The sequence below is a fragment of the Podarcis raffonei genome, chromosome 9, assembly GCF_027172205.1.
Source record: "Podarcis raffonei isolate rPodRaf1 chromosome 9, rPodRaf1.pri, whole genome shotgun sequence".
Taxonomy (NCBI): Eukaryota; Metazoa; Chordata; class Lepidosauria; order Squamata; family Lacertidae; genus Podarcis; species Podarcis raffonei.
Genome location: NC_070610.1, coordinates 19,644,773 through 19,663,796, shown reverse-complemented (window position 1 = coordinate 19,663,796; position 19,024 = coordinate 19,644,773). Strand labels below are relative to the sequence as shown.

The following is a 19,024-nucleotide window of genomic DNA, read 5'->3' as shown; positions in this document are numbered from 1 at the left end:
GCACATATAATTAGGTACTTTTTTGGGGGGGGATATATAACAAGTGTAAACACAAGAAGAAACTAACTGACTGAATATATGCTATACTTGAAAGCGAAAAGAAAAGAAAAAAGGCATTTGCCCCGGGATTGTTTGGGGATCCCAATCGCACTTAGAACAAAAGGCTAAATTCTACTCAATTTACGTAGATAACTCAGAGCATGGTGCTGATCATGGCAAGATTGCAGGCTCGATTTCTGTACAGGACAACTACATACCTCCTGCATTGCAGGGGGTTGGTTCTCAGGTTCCCTTCCAAGTCTACAATTCTATGGTGGAGATTTTAATAGACAGCTGTCATGGTGTGTGTGCGTGTGAGTGAGTGAGTGTGAGAGAGAGAGAGAGACAGAGAGAGAGACAGAGAGAGAGAGAGAGCGTGTGTGGATTTTGACATAGCTTCTAATGCAAGACCCGGAAACTCTCCATGCACATAATTGCATGGGTCATTCTATTCTATCTCTGTGAGAGGGAAAGATGCAAACAGGAGGCGCAGGACCAAAAAAAGGTGGAGATGGGCGTTGATTGGGGAAAGAGGGCGGGGTTATTAAGTGTTCTCTTTCCTTCGCTCCTCCCACCGCGGGCAAAGGGGCGTGGCGAAAGCCCATGGCATATAAGCAATGTGGGGAGGAGAAAGGACTCCGGATATTCATTGGAGTAAATGCATTGTGTGCTACTTAGTCCAGAGCACCTGTGTACCTGGGTCCCCATCCGCTCCTCCTGAGGGCAGGCGGTTAAAGGCTTCTCAGTACTGGGTGCATGCAGTGATGGTGGCGAAGAAAAATAATAATAGGATGGCCAATGCTGACCTAGACAAGGTCGACTGTGGTTTGCATTCAGTCAGATTTATTCCATGTTTTCCGCCATTTGCACTTTAGCTATGTTCTGTCTTGTTTCACTGACTTAGCTCTTCAGAAAATCAAGCAGCTTAATAAACCGATCACTGCCGACCTCCAGCAAGCAATCAGCTTTCAAAAATATGCCACCCTCCAGCCAGGACAGTAGTCATGCAAGAGTATTCGTTGCAGGACCAGTTTTCTTCAGTGGAGAGAACACGGGAGACTTACTGCATCTTTTGTAATAATCTGTTTATTTACAAATGTAGCAGGCTGGGTAGATATTACGGGTGTACAGAACCAAGCACACAGTTTCAGTCACTGAAGCATCAGACCCTTCAAATCTGAAACCAGCTGTCCAGTCAAACCAAACTAGGAAATCCTTCTGTGCACCCCACCATTCTGCAAATATGCTTGATCTACAGCAGGGTGGTCCGACGTGTGGCCGGAGGGCTGCATGCAGCCCTTGTGGCCGTTTTTGGTGGCCCTCAGCAACATCTGATGTTCCCCCAGCCTTCGCACTGCCTTTCCAAAACTGGTAAGCAAGGTGCTGGACTTTGGGAAAGAGGTTTGGGGATTCTGACAAGGCCTAGAGTCCTCTCACCTCCATCAAAATACCTAGTTAATGCTTTCTCAGCTTTGGGAAGGAGGCAAGTGTAGTAATGTCCTTTCTTAACAATGCCACTTCAACAATTTCCCACAAACTGTGTGTGTGATTCTTACTTTATAATTGAAGTACTGGAAACTAACCCTTACTTCTGTCTTTTCTTCCCTCCTCTTGTTTTGTCTCGGCACGGAATTTAGGGCCAGTTTAGATTTTCCAGCAGCCCTGATGTAAGCATCTTGGAAATGTGTGATGACCTCAGCGTTTCACGCAAGTCAAACCCCAGATCTGCCATTGAGTCAGATAATCACTGCAGTGCAGTGGTTAGAGCATCAGACCACAGCTGAAGAAATCCAGGTTCAAATCCCCCACTGGTGACTTTGAACCAGCCATCATATCACAGGGTTGTGAAGATGAAAGCGGGGGGTTGGAAACCATGTGCGATGCCTTAAACTCCCTGGAGGAAAGGTGGGATAGAAATGTAATAGACAAATCCCTTCTCCCTGAGGAGTGGCTGGTTTGCGCTAATGCAAAGGTGCCATTTGTGTGAAATGGCTTCTCCAAAATCAGGGTTGTAAAGGGGTGCTACAAGAACTATGCATCACAAGGACATTCCAGTTGATGCAAGTGGCACCTCTGCAAACCAAAGCTCTATTGAAGTGGTCAGAAGCAAGTGTAAGCTGGCTCATAATTATTTTTTTGGGGGGGAGGGGTTGTATTTTAAAGTACATGCCATTCATGTTTGTTGATCCTGAATCAAACCAATTAAAAAGATAATGCTTTAAAAATTCCATAGTTGTAATGACTTAAGAATTCCTGAGCTATTGTGCCCCGAGAATGTGAATGAGGTATCATAAAGGTTTAAATCAGCTCACTTTCACAACAGAGTGTGCAGCAATGCATATATGATAGCCACATTCATAGCAGTCGTATTTTAAGTATACACTGTATTTTCATTTGAATCCAGTTACACATATAAAGAAGAGCCAAGCAAGAGCAAAAATAGTTGAACGTAACAAATATGTAGTTACATATCAGTTCCAAGGATACCAAACAAGTCTGTTGAAAGTATCAATTATTTGTTCATTTCTTAAGAAAGAATGGCAGGGAGTATTTACAGTTCAATTTTTGTTGTTTCATTAGAGTGTTACTAAAGGAACTTCCTCCTGCAGCCACCAGTGCTTCCATATGCGTGTTAAGTATAAAACTGATAGCAATATGTATCTGCTGCAGGCTGTTTTCACATGTAAAACTTAAAAGTTTTGTTTTGCTTTTTAAATAAAGTAAGCTGCCATCTATCAAGTTAGACCACTGAGTCTATGTAGCTCAGTATCACCCCACATTCACATTCCCACCCCACAAAGCACATTCAAGACACATTTTAAGTGCATGTCTTCCGTCCAAAGAATACTGGAAACTAGTTTTCCTTTAACAGACATGCAATTCCCAGTACTCTTCTCAAACTACAGTTCCCATGATTCTTTGGGGAAGCTATGTGCTTTAAACATGTATAATCATTATATAAATCCAGACTTATACCCACTGCTCATGACTAGTTGCAATCCAAATGGAACTGCATGATTCCCAGCGCATGCTGTGCAACTCTTCTGATTATTTATTTATTCATTTTTGTTGTAGTCAAAGCACACACAACTTGTGACCTGCAGAGCTGAACATTGTTCACTAGCTCTGCTTCGAGTCTGAGAAGTGCAGGACAAGCCACATTGTTTGTTCTCTTTATAGGCAGCAAGAGCCTGTTCCATCTTGGCTTGGCGGGCACAAATTGCATAGGCGGGTGATATTGTGGGTTAAACCACAGAGCCTAGGACTTGCCGATCAGAAGGTCGGCGGTTCGAATCCCCGCAACGGGGTGAGCTCCCGTTGCTCGGTCCCTGCTCCTGCCAACCTAGCAGTTTGAAAGCACATCAAAGTGCAAGTAGATAAATAGGTACCGCTCCGGCGGGAAGGTAAACGGCGTTTCCGTGCGCTGCTCTGGTTCGCCAGAAGCGGCTTAGTCGTGCTGGCCACATGACCCGGAAGCTGTACGCCGGCTCCCTCGGCCAGTAAAGCGAGATGAGCGCCGCAACCCCAGAGTTGTCCACGACTGGACCTAACGGTCAGGGGTCCCTTTACCTTTATTGTAGGAATGTGCATATTTGTTTGCTTTGTGTTCTAAGGCTACTAAAGATCAGAGGTGGCAGAAATGGAAAACCATCTTATAAAAATGCATAACACGACTTGTCTTTGCCGCTCCTGCCCACTGCAGTTTATTGCATGCACAGTAACAAAGGGACGGGACACAACTCCTTGCCCCCTTAAGCACCAACACATGCCAGACTACAGTTCCCATGTTTCTTTGGGAGAAGCCAGGCCAGTTAGACCGGTATAAAACTAACATACAGTTTTGTGTAGCTGTAGCTATCTTGCAATCTTATACATGTCTATTCAGAGGAATCACCATGGAGTCCAATGGGCTACGTGATTACAGGAACGCAGCCTGAATATGTGTTTCAATTTGGTGAAATAAGTGGTTGGAAATAAATATTTAAGCACATACCTATATTGTCAAGACTCTCTCTTTGAGATGAACAATTTATATAAAAAATTGTAACCGTTTATGAAAAATCGAAACCCTGACAGTACGGAATTGAACTATTTAAAAACCTTATTTTGAAATTGTATCCAAATCCGGAGAGAGTGATAATAGTCAGACAGGCAGAGGGCACAGAGACAGACACAAAAGGTTGGATGCATAGAAGCAGATTCTCATAAGTACTAAGCAGTCATCCCCATTGTTAGATGACCAGAGTGAACCATCATTTATGTAGGTAAAATCAAAGTTGACTATCTTCAAGTCCTTCTGGAGGTACATCTCGTTCAGTTTATTTAATGTCCGCGCAAAGGCGTATTTAGATGCACAGCTATAAGCTTCCCAGCTATAGACTTTCTTGAAATGCATATCAAACCACGGATTATCCTGAAAAGAAATAAATAAAAAGAGAAAAATTATTACTTGTATGATAGTGTCTAAATCCTTATTGCACTGCACTCAATTGCCTTGTAGCTTGGGCATGTTATTTTGGATAAAAAAACATTTATTGATCCAAGATAGATTTTGGAAATATTCCCCAAACTCTTGGGTGGTTCTAATTTGTACAACTTGTGCCAGTTCTTTTTGCTGCTGTTGTTGGGGGTGGGGAGGGAATCCTTCTACCAGTTAGCAGAAATTTTGATGAAATAGAACTATTTGAATAGTTATAATTTGCTTCAGATATGTTCGTTGCTATTAAAAGTTAATATTTCTGAAATTTTGAAATGGTGTATGTAATTGAAATAGAATCACATGAGAGCAAGAGTACTTTCCTCTCTCTGTCTCTCTTTCTCTCTCTTTGACAAATCAGGCCTAAGTCTTAAAGCAGTGGCCTACAACCAGTGTGCCATGGCACCCTGGGGTGCCTTGAATGGTGCTCAGGGATGCCACGGGCACCACTGTCCTTTGTCCCTCCCTCTTTCCTTCCTTCCCTCCTCTGATGCCCTCTCGCACCTCTGCCTCCCAAAGGGTTGTGCAGCTGTTTGTTGCAGCAGCCCTAGCTACAAGCTCTCCAGGCAAATTGTGCCTCTGGGGCAGGCTTTGGGGTGCTTCCCAGGCCCCTGTGGCGCAGTGTGAGAAGGAAACTCTCTTTGGGGCAGGAAGACAGCTCAGAGACTGAACTGTTGCTCAGATACCTCCCAAAGAGAGGGGAGAGGAGCCTGAGGGAAGACTCCACAAAGGTGGGTATTTGAAAAAGGATGAGAGGCTGCAGGCAAGGGGTGACCTAACTGGGCTCCTGAGCCCCACAGGGGTGTTGCAGAAAGACTGTAGTTGGTTAAGGGAGCAGTGGACTCAAAAAGGTTGAAAACCTCTGCCTTAAAGTATTTAAAGTTCAGTTAGGCCAAGAGGTTTAGAACTTAAAGGTGAAAAGAAGCAGGGAGCAGATTTGAGAGACATGGGGTGGAAACCCTGGTGAGGAAAGAAATTGCCAAGTTTTATTTCCAACTTCCTTTTGCTCAATAAATTAACCAATTCAAAGTAATAATGTAAATTGCATGTGAATTCCTGTCTTTCTAGATGCTGTGTAATTTCCTAGTACTGAGGATAGTTCTTCCTTCTTCATTCAAAATGTTTGTATTCAATTAACAAAAAGTTTGGTTTAATATGTTGCGTGAATGAATTTCCATAATTTGAGCTCCAAGATAGTGGCAGTGCTGAAATTGACCATAAGATAACGTACTATATCATTACTGCTTAAATAAGACTGTAATTTCCACACAGTTTGGAGCTTGAGAGAACATGGAAAGCCCTTAAACTCAAATGGTTCTTTTTGTTGCTGCTGCTAATTGGATAAGGTTCATAGAACTGAAATAGATTGCTTAGTGGTTTTGGCCAGCAAAGCTTGTATGTGGAGCAATCATAGTATGGATATGCTACAAAATATTCCGCCTGAAATCTCATGATGCAATTTTAACATAATAACTTCTTGTGTTAGTATTTCATTCCAAAGATTACATCACAAACTGCAGTACAATGATGCCTTATAATAAAAAGCAGTCCTTACAGTATCAGCTTCTTTCCCATCAATCATCTCCAAATCATCAAGAAACCATTTTTCAGATATTTCATAATTCTCATCAAGGCCTATTCTAAAGTGTTTCACCATAGTTATTTGTACTTCTTCACCTTTTGTTACTGCAAGACAAAAAAAAAAAGAGTTTGCACAGATCATACATTTCTGCACTTATATGAAAAGTAATTCTCTGTTATTTTTAGAAACACTATATAATTTCAATTAATGAATAGGCCCCAACAGTGTCTGAAATTTGTTAAGTTTGGATACACTTAGCAGGCATATTTTATCTTGTACAATAAGCATCCTTATTTGGAAGCAAGTTCCAAATGGAACTTACAAGTAAATGTGACTAAGATTGCCACCTCAATATACAAACACTTCAGTGGCACCGAAACATCCTGTACAGGCTGGCTAATGGATGTACAATGTTACTGATATACTAATATAAGATTGTGAGGGTAAAGTTCACACTGCCTCCAGTGTTTTGTGCATTTGTCCACTCTTAGATTCTCTCACACTGATGTTGCATTCATGTTGCATCCACTAATTTACCTAAATCTGGCAGCTGCTTCAGAGCCAGCGATTTCACCTCTTTTACATGCTGCTATATTAATATTATTATTAATAATAATTTTATTATTTATACCCCGCCCATCTGGCTGGGTTTCCCCAGCCACTCAGGGTGGCTTCCAAAAGCACAATAAAACATCAAACATAAAGAAACTTCCCTAAAGTTTGTGGGGGAAAGGGTTAGGAAATAGGTGCTTGCAGGAAGAAGCCATAATAATAAATAATAATAATAATAATAATAATAATAATTTATTATTTGTACCCCGCCCATCTGGCTGGGTTTCCCCAGCCACTCTGGGCGGCTTCCATAGAAACCAAAAATACACTAAAATATCACACGTTAAAAACTTCCCTGAACAGGGCTGCCTTAAGATGTCTTCTGAATGTCAGGTAGTTGTTTATCGCTTTGACATCTGATGGGAGGGCGTTCCACAGGGCGGGCGCCACTACCGAGAAGGCCCTCTGCCTGGTTCCCTGTAGCTTTGCTTCTCGCAATGAGGGAACCGCCAGAAGGCCCTCGGCGCTGGACCTCAGCGTCTGGGCAGAACGATGGGGGTGGAGACGCTCCTTCAGGTATACTGGGCCGAGTCCGTTTAGGGCTTTAAAGGTCAACATCAGCACTTTGAATTGTGCTCGGAAACGTATTGGGAGCCAATTTAGGTCTTTCAAGAACGGTGTTATGTGGTCTCGGCGGCCGCCCCCAGTCACAAGTCTAGCTGCCGCATTCTGGATTAGTTGTAGTTTCCGAGTCACCTTCAAAGGTAGCCCCACGTAGAGTGCATTGCAGTAGTCCGAGCGGGAGATAACTAGAGCATGCACCACTCTGGCGAGACAGTCCGCAGGCAGATAGGGTCTCAGCCTGCGTACCAGGTGGAGTTGGTAGACAGCTGCCCTGGATACAGAATTGACCTGCGCCTCCATGGACAGCTGTGAGTCCAAAATGACTCCCAGGCTGCGCACCTGGTCCTTCAGGGGCACAGTTACCCTATTCGGGACCAGGGAGTCCTCCACACCAGCCCACCCCCTGTCCCCCAAAAACAGTACTTCTGTCTTGTCAGGATTCAACTTCAATCCATTAGCCGCCATCCATCCTCCAACCGCTTCCAGGCACTCACACAGGACCTTCACCGCCTTCACTGGTTCTGATTTGAAAGAGAGGTAGAGCTGGGTATCATCTGCATATTGATGGACACCCAGTCCAACCCCCCTGATGATCTCTCCCAGCGGCTTCATATAGATGTTAAAAAACATGGGGGAGAGGACGGAACCCTGAGGCACCCCACAAGTGAGGGCCCAGGGGTCTGAACACTCATCCCCCACCACCACTTTCTGAACACGGCCCAGGAGGAAGGAGCGAAACCACTGTATAACAGTGCCCCCAGCTCCCAGCCCCTCTAGACAGTCCAGAAGGACGTTATGGTCGATTGTATCAAAGGCCGCTGAGAGATCCAGCAGAACTAGGAAACAACTCTCACCTTTGTCCCTAGCTCGCCGGAGATCATCAACTAGTGCGACCAAGGCAGTTTCAGTCCCATGATGAGGCCTGAATCCCAATTGGAAGGGATCCAAATGGTCCGCATCCTCCAGGCGTGCCTGGAGTTGTTCAGCAACCACGCGCTCAATCACCTTGCCCAAGAATGGAAGATTTGATACTGGGCGATAGTTGGCCATACTGGCCGGGTCTAAAGATGGTTTTTTAAGAAGCGGTTTAATGACCGCCTCTTTCAGCGGATCTGGGAATGTTCTCTCACAGAGGGAAGCATTCACCACCCCACAGAGCCCATCGCCCAGCCCTTCCCGGCTTGCTTTTATTAGCCAGGATGGGCAAGGATCAAGGAGACAGGTGGTTGGTTTCACGCGTCCAAGCAGCCTGTCCACATCCTCGGGGGTAACGGATTGAAATTGATTCCATGCAACTTGACCAGACAGGGCTCTAGCACTCTCCCGCCCTAGCCCTGCTCCCACGGGGTGGTGTCTAGCTCCATCCGAATATGAGTGATTTTATCTGCAAAAAACTTTGCAAAATCGTTGCAGGAGATCTTGGGGTCTTTACAAGGCCCCGGTGGTAAAGGTGGTTCCGTTAAATTGCGAACCACCTGAAAGAGTCTCCTGCTACTATTTTCTGCAGATGCAATAGAGGCGGTGAAGAAAGTCTTCTTCACCGGCGCTATCGCCACTTGGTAGGCTCGACGTTAAGCTCTAACCTGTGTCTGGTCAGATTCGGAGTGAGTTTTCTGCCACCGACGCTCTAGCTGTCTCAACGATTGTTTCATCGCCCTCAGCTCCGGGGAAAACCACGGGGCTGTCCGGGCTCCATGCAATCGGAGAGGGCGCTTCGGAGCCAGACAGTCGATAGCCCTGGTTAACTCCGCATTCCAGGGGGCCACCAGGGAATCAGCTGAAAGGCCATCAACATGGGATAAAGCATCCCCTACCACTCTCTGGAAACCATTTGGATCATTAAGTGGTGGGGGCGGACCATCCGAATCGGTCCCACCTCCCTGCAAAGGGGAAGGGTCGCGGAGAAGTCCAGTTGCACCAGGAAGTGATCTGACCATGGCACTTCTTTCGTTTCGCTTTTACTTAGTGTCAGATCACCCACGTCACTAGAGGTGAACGCCAGGTCTAAGGCATGCCCATGACTATGAGTTGGGCCCAACTTATTCAGGGACAGCCCCATGGAGGCCATGCTTTCCACGAAGTCCCGAGCGGCCCCTTGTAAGGTCGTGTCGGCATGGATGTTAAAATCCCCTAGGACAACCAAGCTAGGTGTCTCCAGGAGAACATCCGCCACGACCTGAAGCAGCTCGGACAGGGAATCCTTGGTGCAGCGGGGAGGTCGGTACACCAAAAGGAATCCTGTACTGCCCCTATTGCCCAACTTCCAGAACATACACTCAGAAAACTGGGTCTTCCCAATAGGACGCCTGATGGTAAAACACAGAGCCTATCACTGCCATGTTTGATATCCTGAGAAAGATGCTCTCCACCCCAGACCCAGACCCAGACCATTTTCTCTTCACCTCTATACTGCTCAGGTTGCTCATCCTCCCTTCGCTTTACCAAGCAGTGGGAAGAAAGCAAACAGCTCCATCTTTCTTTCACACCGCCCCCCCCCCGATTGCTACCTCCTCTAACCAACTGGCTCAAGGCCAGGACCACGGTATCTTGCTTGGAGTACAGTATCTGCAAAGCCTAGGATACACATACAAGTGCTTCACTTTGCACACTTGGGACTTCCAAGTTTTGCTTAGTTTCAGTGGAGCTGTCCAGGGTGCTGAATGATGGAAGATGCCATATGCCCAATGAAGACCTGGAAATGGAGTGTGTTTGTTGTGGTTTACCTCACACACTGACTCAGCCTTCTGACAAGTGTATAAAGAATGATGCATGCATATGCACTTTGTAACTGATGCACTTTGTGTGATTTGCATGATGCAACATGCGTGCAAGTTTAAAAGCCCAACTCTTAACATATATATATATATATATATATATATATATATATATATATATGTATAGCACTATGAATATCCACAGGTAATCCTCAGCATACTTAAGGTAAAGGTAAAGGTACCCCTGCCCGTACGGGCCAGTCTTGACAGACTCTAGGGTTGTGCGCCCATCTCACTCAAGAGGCCGGGGGCCAGCGCTGTCCGGAGACACTTCCGGGTCACGTGGCCAGCGTGACATCGCTGCTCTGGCGAGCCAGAGCCGCACACGGAAACGCCGTTTACCTTCCTGCTAGTAAGCGGTCCCTATTTATCTACTTGCACCCGGGGGTGCTTTCGAACTGCTAGGTTGGCAGGCGCTGGGACCGAGCAGCGGGAGCGCACCCCGCTGCGGGGATTCGAACCGCCGACCTTTCGATCGGCAAGCCCTAGGCGCTGAGGCTTTTACCCACAGCGCCACCCGTGTCTTACTTACTTTGAAGTTAATCCTATTAATTCCAGTGCGGTTTATTTCTGAGTACAGCTAGATCTGTCACTTTGAACCATGATCCTGAATACATTGACTGAAACCTAAGAGCTATTTTAAATACATACAAAGGATTGCGCAGGCCCCATGGATTTATTTATTTTTGACATTTCCTGTTCAGAAGACCAGACTTCTATACCATATCACAAACTGCTTTTGGAAAATTTTAACTTACAAAAGTTTTTTGCCATGTGTCATGAAAGACTGCTGCCTGAGAAGCACCATTCCAAATCCCTTTGTTTGTATGCAGCTAGTTTGCCTCTTTGGAAACTGGCCACTGCTTTGCTAAATATAGCCTTTCCTTTTAAAACAATTTTTGGAAGACAATTACAGTGGTACCTCAGGTTACAGACGCTTCAGGTTACAGACTCCACTAACCCAGAAATAGTACCAGGTTAAGAACAAATTGAGAGCTGGACCATAAAGAAGGCTGATTGCCGAAGAATTGATGCTTTTGAATTCTGGTGCTGGAGGAGACTCTTGAGAGTCCCATGGACTGCAAGAAGATCAAACCTATCCATTCTTAAGGAAATCATCTCTGAGTACTCACTGGAAGGACAGATCGTGAAACTGAGGCTCCAATACTTTGGCCACCTCATGAGAAGATAAGACTCCCTGGAAAAGACCTTGATGTTGGGAAAGATGGAGGGCACAAGGAGAAGGGGACGACAGAGGACGAGATGGTTGGATAGTGTTCTCGAAGCTACCAGCATGAGTTTGACCAAGCTGCGGGAGGCAGTGGAAGACAGGTGTGCTTGGCGTGCTCTGGTCCATGGGGTCACAAAGAGTCAGACACGACTAAACGACTAACTAACAACAACAACAAAGAACAAATTAAGTTCTTAACCCGAGGTACCACTGTACATAGTTTTTCCTGTGCACAACCCAGTTGTCAAGCAAATTGATTGGAACCAAGTTGCCTTTTAAGTTAATAGGAATGTGGGTGCATTGGCGGACCTCGGTGTCTCAAATTTCAGTGGCACCTTGTGCAGTGCCAAAATTTGGTGCCCACTGCCTCTCGCCTTCCATTGGACGTAAGAGTGGTGGCGCCTGTTGTGGCGCCCCACAAGCTTTGTGCCTGGTGCGACTCCAACAGTTGCGCTCCCCTAGAGCTGCCTCTTGTGACTGTCAGGGTGAAGCTCTGGGTAAAGCAAAGTGAAGACTGTGAATATCAAAATGAATTTCAGAGGCAGCAGTAGGTTCTGAAACTCCATAGTGACTTACTGAATCTTGGTTTGGTCTATGTTAATTTTTGCCCAGCAGTGAAGCAAAGAACCACTGGATTTCAAGTGAGAAAAATGCAGATACTGAAGGATCTTGTTTTGAGGGAGGTTTTGCAGATGGCACCTGCAAAAGGGCAGCGTGAAGGAGGCTAGCAAGAGCAAATGTGTCTTCTAGGGAAAGAATCTCTCATGACCAGTAATTTCATATTTTCGGCTATACAGATAAGGAAGCAAGTTTTGCCCCAGAGGCATTCTGTCCTCCAATCCATTAATTCACCACCCATTCTGATTCCGTGCTTTAACATTCACTGACTCTGAGGTGGTGGCCTTTGATGGTGTCCCTGCTTTTTCTTTCCTAATATTCTGGGCAAAAACGATTTCTTCACCCCCTTTTGTACAGTCCTATTGATTACAAAAATGTTGCTCCCTCACTATTTCAGAAGAAAACTCGTCCCTCTGCATTCTTTTGAGGTCTTGCATTTGGAAATATTTAGCAGCATGAAACAATGCAACCAGCAGATCTTCATATTAGTGGCATACCTCACCCCCAATATGGGTGATAATAGGGCACATTGACCATACATTTAGGTGATAAATATATTATCAGCAGAAGTTAATCAAGGATATTAAAGTCTTTCAATTCGTTGAAAAAAATCTTTGAAAGTACCCCAACTACAAAATTATTTGCTTTATGTTACAGGTGCTTATATTATCATATTGGGAAGAAAAGAGGACAATCTTTCCCTAGGGTTTTGTAGGAAATCTTACACACATACAAACTTCTGATTAGCATCTCTGTTAAACTACCAAAATAGCTCTATTGGCGATGATTTGTGGTGATAAATTATTGCATTGCAAAAACACCTAGTATCAAGGCTCAAAGCAGTGGAACAAATATCTAAACAATTTGTAGTTGTACTTACATAAGAAGGAAAAACTAACAAATCCTCTACAATGGCAACCAGAACTACAATGCAAACAAAACCCACAAACTTACAATATCTTCTAGCTTCACACATTTCTCAATTACTAGAAGACATAGGGAACCTGTAAACACTGTTATGAGTTGGGCCAATTTGAAGCATGCAGGGAGATGGCAACAAACAATTAAGATAAGTCAATCCTGAGCACATTGGCTTGAAAATGAATGCAGTAAGAATTACGGTACATCTAATCAGAAATAGGCTTAGTACTGCAGATTGAAAAGGAAGATGCCATTGCGCTGGCACAATATGAAATGCAGTCTGCCTACAGCTGACACAGTGAGATGTAAATAAGCATTTACAAACAAACTCAAGCTATCAGCTAAAACCTCCTATTTAGGAGTAGGCCCCATTAAAATAAGTACAACTGAATTCCGAGTAACCATGCATTAGAATTTACTGTAAAACTAGATTACTATTCTTTTTCTTGGACTTGTGGGAAGCACCAGCCTCTTAACTCTAAACGCTTTCAAAGTCCAATCCCCGTCACATTTACTTTGAAGAAAATTTCATTGATTTCATAATTCCAAGCAGATGTGCTTAAGACTGCTGCCTTACTTGGAAATAAATCCCATTAATCAGAATACATCAGATTTATTGGAAATGGCATGAAATTACAGCCAGGAGATCCCCTGTCAAATATAAATATTTAACATTTGTGTTGGATTTTTTCAAAGCATCCCCCACACATTATATCCGTCCGTTATATTACCTTTCTGCTGCAGATAGACTGAGGCTGAGAGAACTGTGGTTTCTCTACAAGGCGCCACATTAGTTCATGACTAAGGAGAGCTTTGAATCAGAAATGTATGGCTCCCAACTCACACTCTTAGTCCCTACACACACCAGGTTGGATAGCTGCAGCCTGGACCTTGTTAGGCCCTTCCCTATTTACCTGAAGCGCAAAGGTAGAAGCGATCCTTGCCCGAACACTCAACTTCAATGAACTCATACAACCTTTGCCCAAGGGATTTGAACAGCTTCTTGTTGAGGTCCTCTTTCACCAACGATGACATTGCCTTGGCTTTGATCACGAGCGACCCAGGCAGATGTCTTGTTTCCACACCTCTTCTCCTTCTTCCTTCTAGAGTCCCTCCAGGAGTTAGGACCTGGGTTCAGTGTCACACGGCAATCAGGCCACAGCTCCCAGCTTGTTGGCCAGAAGACCAGCGGCCCCATTCAGAGTCCTGCCCAGCAACAGAGGTTCCTCTTCTCTGACATAGTTTGCTGATGTGAAGAGAGATTGTCTTCTGTGGGTCTCAGCAGCCCCCTGACTCTCCCAGGGCAGAGGCATCTTTAATACCAGAGCAGCGAGGAAGCCCCATTCGCACTAACTCATTTTGATTCCATTATCCCAGTCAGTTAACAGCTGCCTGGAGGTATTGATTGAGATGATCTTCCATTAAGGATATTACCACTGGCGAAAGAAGAGACAGGAGCAGGAGCTACATCTCCTCGCCCGCCCTCATCTGCAGTGCCGCTGCTGTTCCCGAACACTTAACTTTTGCCACAAGTCTACGTGCATCGCTTCAGAAATGAAGGGAAGCCAGACAGTTCTGGCTCTGAAACCACCTGCCAGTTCAGAAAGGGCTTCAGCACTAAATCCAGATCTTCACTTTCAGGACACCAGAAAAAAACATCCACCATCCGGGTTATAGAAATTCTGGAAAGCTGGTTTTTCTCATGTAACCCTTTCCATGCTAGAGTTTTGTTCCAATGGTATACAAATGTTGCAAAACATTTCGTTTATGAAACATTTTGTTCATCCTTTCCCAAAGCTAATCCCTTCCACAAATATTTTTGAAATCATTCAATTCTGTGTAGTCTTAATGACTTCCACCTGCTTAATTTCTTCCTAAGCCAGTGGTTCCCAGCCCCTTTTTTGCCATGCCCCACCTAAGCATCTCTAAAATCCTGATCCGCCCCCGCCCATGACATATAATTCTAATTATTTAAAAAGTGAACTCCTATTCATGTGGAGGAAAAGGCCATTATCTTGGCCTAAACAAGCTTCCAAAATGCCTCCTTAAAAATCAAATTGCCCCCCTTGTGGGGCGTGTGCTTCATGTTGAGAACCATGGCTCTAAGCCAGAAGTCGGCAACCTAAGGCCGATGGGCCGAAAGTGACGCATGGGGGTCACTTAACCGGCCCATAAGCCGCTCCTGAACCAAGCCGTCCGCTCGTCGAGTCCCCACATGCTGTGCTAAATTGGCACAGCACAGCGCTGGGACTCTCTTCCGCAGCTCCGGAAATCGCTTCTGCACATGCCCAGATGCCAAAAATTGCGCCTGCGCAGAAGCGATTTTCGGCATTTGGGCACACGCAGAAGTGATTTATGGCAAAATGGACATGCGCATACATGATTTCTGGCGTTGCGCTGCGCCGGTCTGGCCCACAGAGGATCTCTGTGGGAGTGATCTAGCCCATGCCCAGTAAGCCTTGCCGACCCCTGCTCTAAGCTCTATATTTTGCCTGATGGGTTCAACACAACATATCTCCTGTTTTTCAGAGGGATTAGCCCCATTGGGGTGTGTGTGCTCAAAAAGTGCTAGATTGGCAAGCTACCCTCAGCTGACGACCTGAGTGGAAAGAGCATCTGTAAACACTATTGATTTTAAATAATATCTTTAATTCATCTCCTTGCTCATTAGCAGAATTGCTTTCTCTTTTCTAACTCCCCCACTCCTCCAGGGAGGCTATTAACAGCACATTTAAGCCATTTTCACAAATGATATTTAAATCAGTTTTGCATTTTCTCTGTTGCATGGAGTATTTACTAGGTAGAATGTGCCTTCCGTTTAAAATGATCTCTCATCCGCTTTCTATGTTACACAAATAGAACAATTGGAGTAAGGCGTAAGTACCATTGCACTCATGTTCAAATAGACAAAACTAATGAAACATCAACGTGATGACCCATTTTATTTTGAAAATCTGCTTCAGGAGGAAGTCACTGAGAGGGGGGAAGCATTAGTGGGGAGGGGGTGCCAATCCTTTCCTCACCTGACAAATCAATTATCTCCTAAAGTGGCTTTTCAAGCCAAAGGGATGCAGGTGGCGCTGTGGGTTAAACCACAGAGCCTAGGACTTCCCCATTAGAAGGTTGGCGGTTCGAATCCCTGCAACGGGTTGAGCTCCCGTTGCTCAGTCTCTGCTCCTGCCAACCTAGCTGTTCGAAAGCATGTCAAAGTGCATGTAGATAAATAGGTACCACTCTGGCGGGAAGGTAAATGGCGTTTCCGTATGCTGCTCTGGTTCGCCAGAAGCGGCTTAGTCCTGCTGGCCACATGACCCGGAAGCTGTATGCCGGCTCCCTCGGCCAATAAAGCAAGATGAGTGCTGCAACCCCAGAGTTGGCCATGACTGAACCTATTGGTCAGCGGTCCCTTTACCTTTATAGCCTTTGGGCTGCCATTTCATGCATCATGTGTAGTTTGGCCCTCAGCTGGTCTTACTTCTGATGACCACCTCAGCTTTGTAACTGAATTATGCTTCTTCTCCATACACTTTTATATCGCCCTCAAAGACACCTGTGCATAAACATGAGTACTGTACTATTGAAATGCAAGCAACCATGTGTGAAAGGTGTATTTTCACAGCAGTTTCCTGACTGCTCGGTATAGAATTTTATAAAGAATTTGTGTTTAAGGATGACTTGGAGCATGGAAGGTAGATTGAAAGTATATTGGTAAAAAAATTGTAGGAGAGGGACGCAACCGTGACCTTAATGTGGGTTTCTGCTATAGACTTCCAAGAGGACTTGGATAATGCCTTCCTAAAGCAGATTATCAAAGGTTCAAAAAAGGAGAGAGAGAGACATAATAGTCATGGGAAACTTCAGCTACCCTGATATCTGCTGGAATCCAAACTCTGCCAAGAATGCAAAGTCCAACAAATGCCTCTCTCTTCTTTTTGGCGAGCACTCATAGCCAAGTAAGATTGTCTTCCATAAACACGGTTTTAAAAGTGAGTCCATAAATAACTGTGGAGGCCAATTCTGGATCCACACATCCTTCTACAGTGGGGAATTAGGTTTCCAGGCAGGAGTTGGTCATAGTGAGGGTTTGCCAGGCGTGCCTACGTCTTAACACGTTTCTCCCTTGTGTCCTGAGTTTGAGTGTCTTCAAAACCCACGACACCTTTGGTAAAGGCTGTTCTCCAATTGGAGGGTTTGCCAGCCAGTGTTTCCCAATTGTAGGTGTCTATACTACATTTTTTTAGATTTGCCTTGAGAGAGTCTTTGAACCTCTTTTGCTGACCACCAGCATTATGCTTACCGTTTTTAAGTTTGGAATAGAGTAATTGCTTTGGAAGACGATCATCAGTGGCTTGCTGACAGTGTCATTTCCCAGAAGGTGGAAGAAGCAACAAGGGGGGTCATCTCTCTTAAGGGTAAAGGTAAAGGAACCCCGGACCATTAGGTCCAGTCGTGACCGACTCTGAGGTTGCGCGCTCATCTGGCTCTATAGGCCGAGGGAGCCGGCGTTTGTCCACAGACAGTTTCCGGGTTATGTGGCCAGCATGACTAAGCCACTTCTGGCGAACCAGAGCAGCGCCTGGAAACGTCAATTACCTTCCTGCCAGAGCGGTACCTATTTATCTACTTGCACTTTGACGTGCTTTCGAACTGCTAGGTTGGCAGGAGCAGGGACAGAGCAACAGGAGCTCACCCCGTCGCGGGGATTGGAATTGCCGACCTTCTGATTGGCAAGTCCTAGGCTCTGAACTGGCCTAACAGAGTCACTTGGCGGCAGGCAGAAGTTCAACTGGTGCAGCTTCTCCTCGCACGCAAATGTGGTGTAAGGGGAAGCCCCTCCACCTGTTGAAGTTCTGCTACGCGCAGCTGTTTTAAGACACAGAACCTGGCGAAAGGAAGAAAGGGGAACCCAGGTTGTTGTAAAGATTCTTTCCCTCTCCGCCTTGCGCGAGGTTTCCGCGCCCCAGGGCGTGTTCCCCTTCCCGCCCGTGCGCCCAGGGCGAAAAACGTGCCCAAGGCTTCCCTGTCCCGCCTTGGTGTTGCCACAGGAATGAGCCCCAGGCTGCTCCTCCCCACGAAGTGTTGGAGACGGAGCCATGGCCGCCTCGCAGCGAGAGGCAAACCCTCTCTCCCCTGATGGGGATCGCTCTCCCGCGCCCGCCTCCTTCGCGCTTCCTCGCCAGGGAGAGGCGCCGGGACGCCGACGGTTCCGCCGAGCAGCCGCCGCCGCCGCCGCCCATCTCTGCGGGCTGCTGCTGAACAGGAACAGGTAACTCGCCCTCGGCCGGCTCCACTCCGTCTCCCCTTAAGACCCGCATGCTGAGGAGGCGGGAGGCCAGTTGTTTCAGCACCTTGGCCAATGGGGGGGGGGATAGTTGTGCGCTCTGTGCATGCCCTGGGACTATTGCACATACGCGCGCGCGCCTTTCTTTCCGCCCCACGGGAGCCACGGCTAAAGAGAGGCGTTTGCACGACTCTTTTAGTTAATAAACAAGTTAGGTCAAAAGATCTAGAACTCCTGACTCGTTGATTTAGAGCTAGATTTCAGAGAGCTGGCTCCCTGGAATGGCTGTGGAAAACTCCCCACTCTCCAAATTATGAAATAAACACACAGATCTCATACATTTGGGTGGATGGCGAAGCTGCATCTAGGCAGTCTTCTCACTTTAGGAAGTGTTCAGCCTAATGTTTACTTGGAAGCAAGCCTCACTAGGTTCAGTGGGACTTTGAGAGTCAGCAAAGTGAGTTTAGGGGTGCATCTTTACGCTGCCACCATGTTAAGGCTTTCTTCTGAGTAGGCATGGATTGCATTGCGAATAAACCCAGGAAGTAAGAAATAAGTCACAGGGAATCCTGAGGGTCATCCAGTCCAACCCCATCCGTTCCATCACCTGTTGATGGACACGCATATAGCAGCTGTCTCTGGGATGGCTGCTGTTGGGCTGAGTTGAAGGAGGCGTATCTGAACCCAGAAAGTAATAATGAATTGCATTCAAATACATTTGCAAGCTAGCAAGACCTATCCCCTGCAACAGCATACAAATTGATATGCTTAATTTGACCCAACAACACACATACAAACAAAACACACGCAACCTGTCACACCCAGCACCCTCCAGACTCTCACAGCATCAGCAGAATAAAATATCTGTCTACATAATGCTGACACAAAAAGCTTTGCACATGAAACTGGGAAACACTGGCCTGCG

General features: G+C 45.9%; 1 protein-coding gene across 1 annotated transcript; it reads right to left on the bottom strand.

The window, feature by feature from the left end:
• Positions 1–2,938: 2,938 nt before the first annotated feature.
• Positions 2,939–14,069, bottom strand: EXOC1L (exocyst complex component 1 like). The gene is made up of 3 exons (XM_053403157.1): positions 13,733–14,069; positions 6,072–6,202; positions 2,939–4,453 (listed from the first exon to the last, which is right to left on the bottom strand). Exons 1-3 carry the CDS (start codon positions 13,851–13,853, stop codon positions 4,184–4,186), a joined length of 522 nt encoding a protein of 173 aa, XP_053259132.1. The 5' UTR covers positions 13,854–14,069; the 3' UTR covers positions 2,939–4,183.
• Between the last annotated feature and the right edge of the window lie 4,955 nt (positions 14,070–19,024).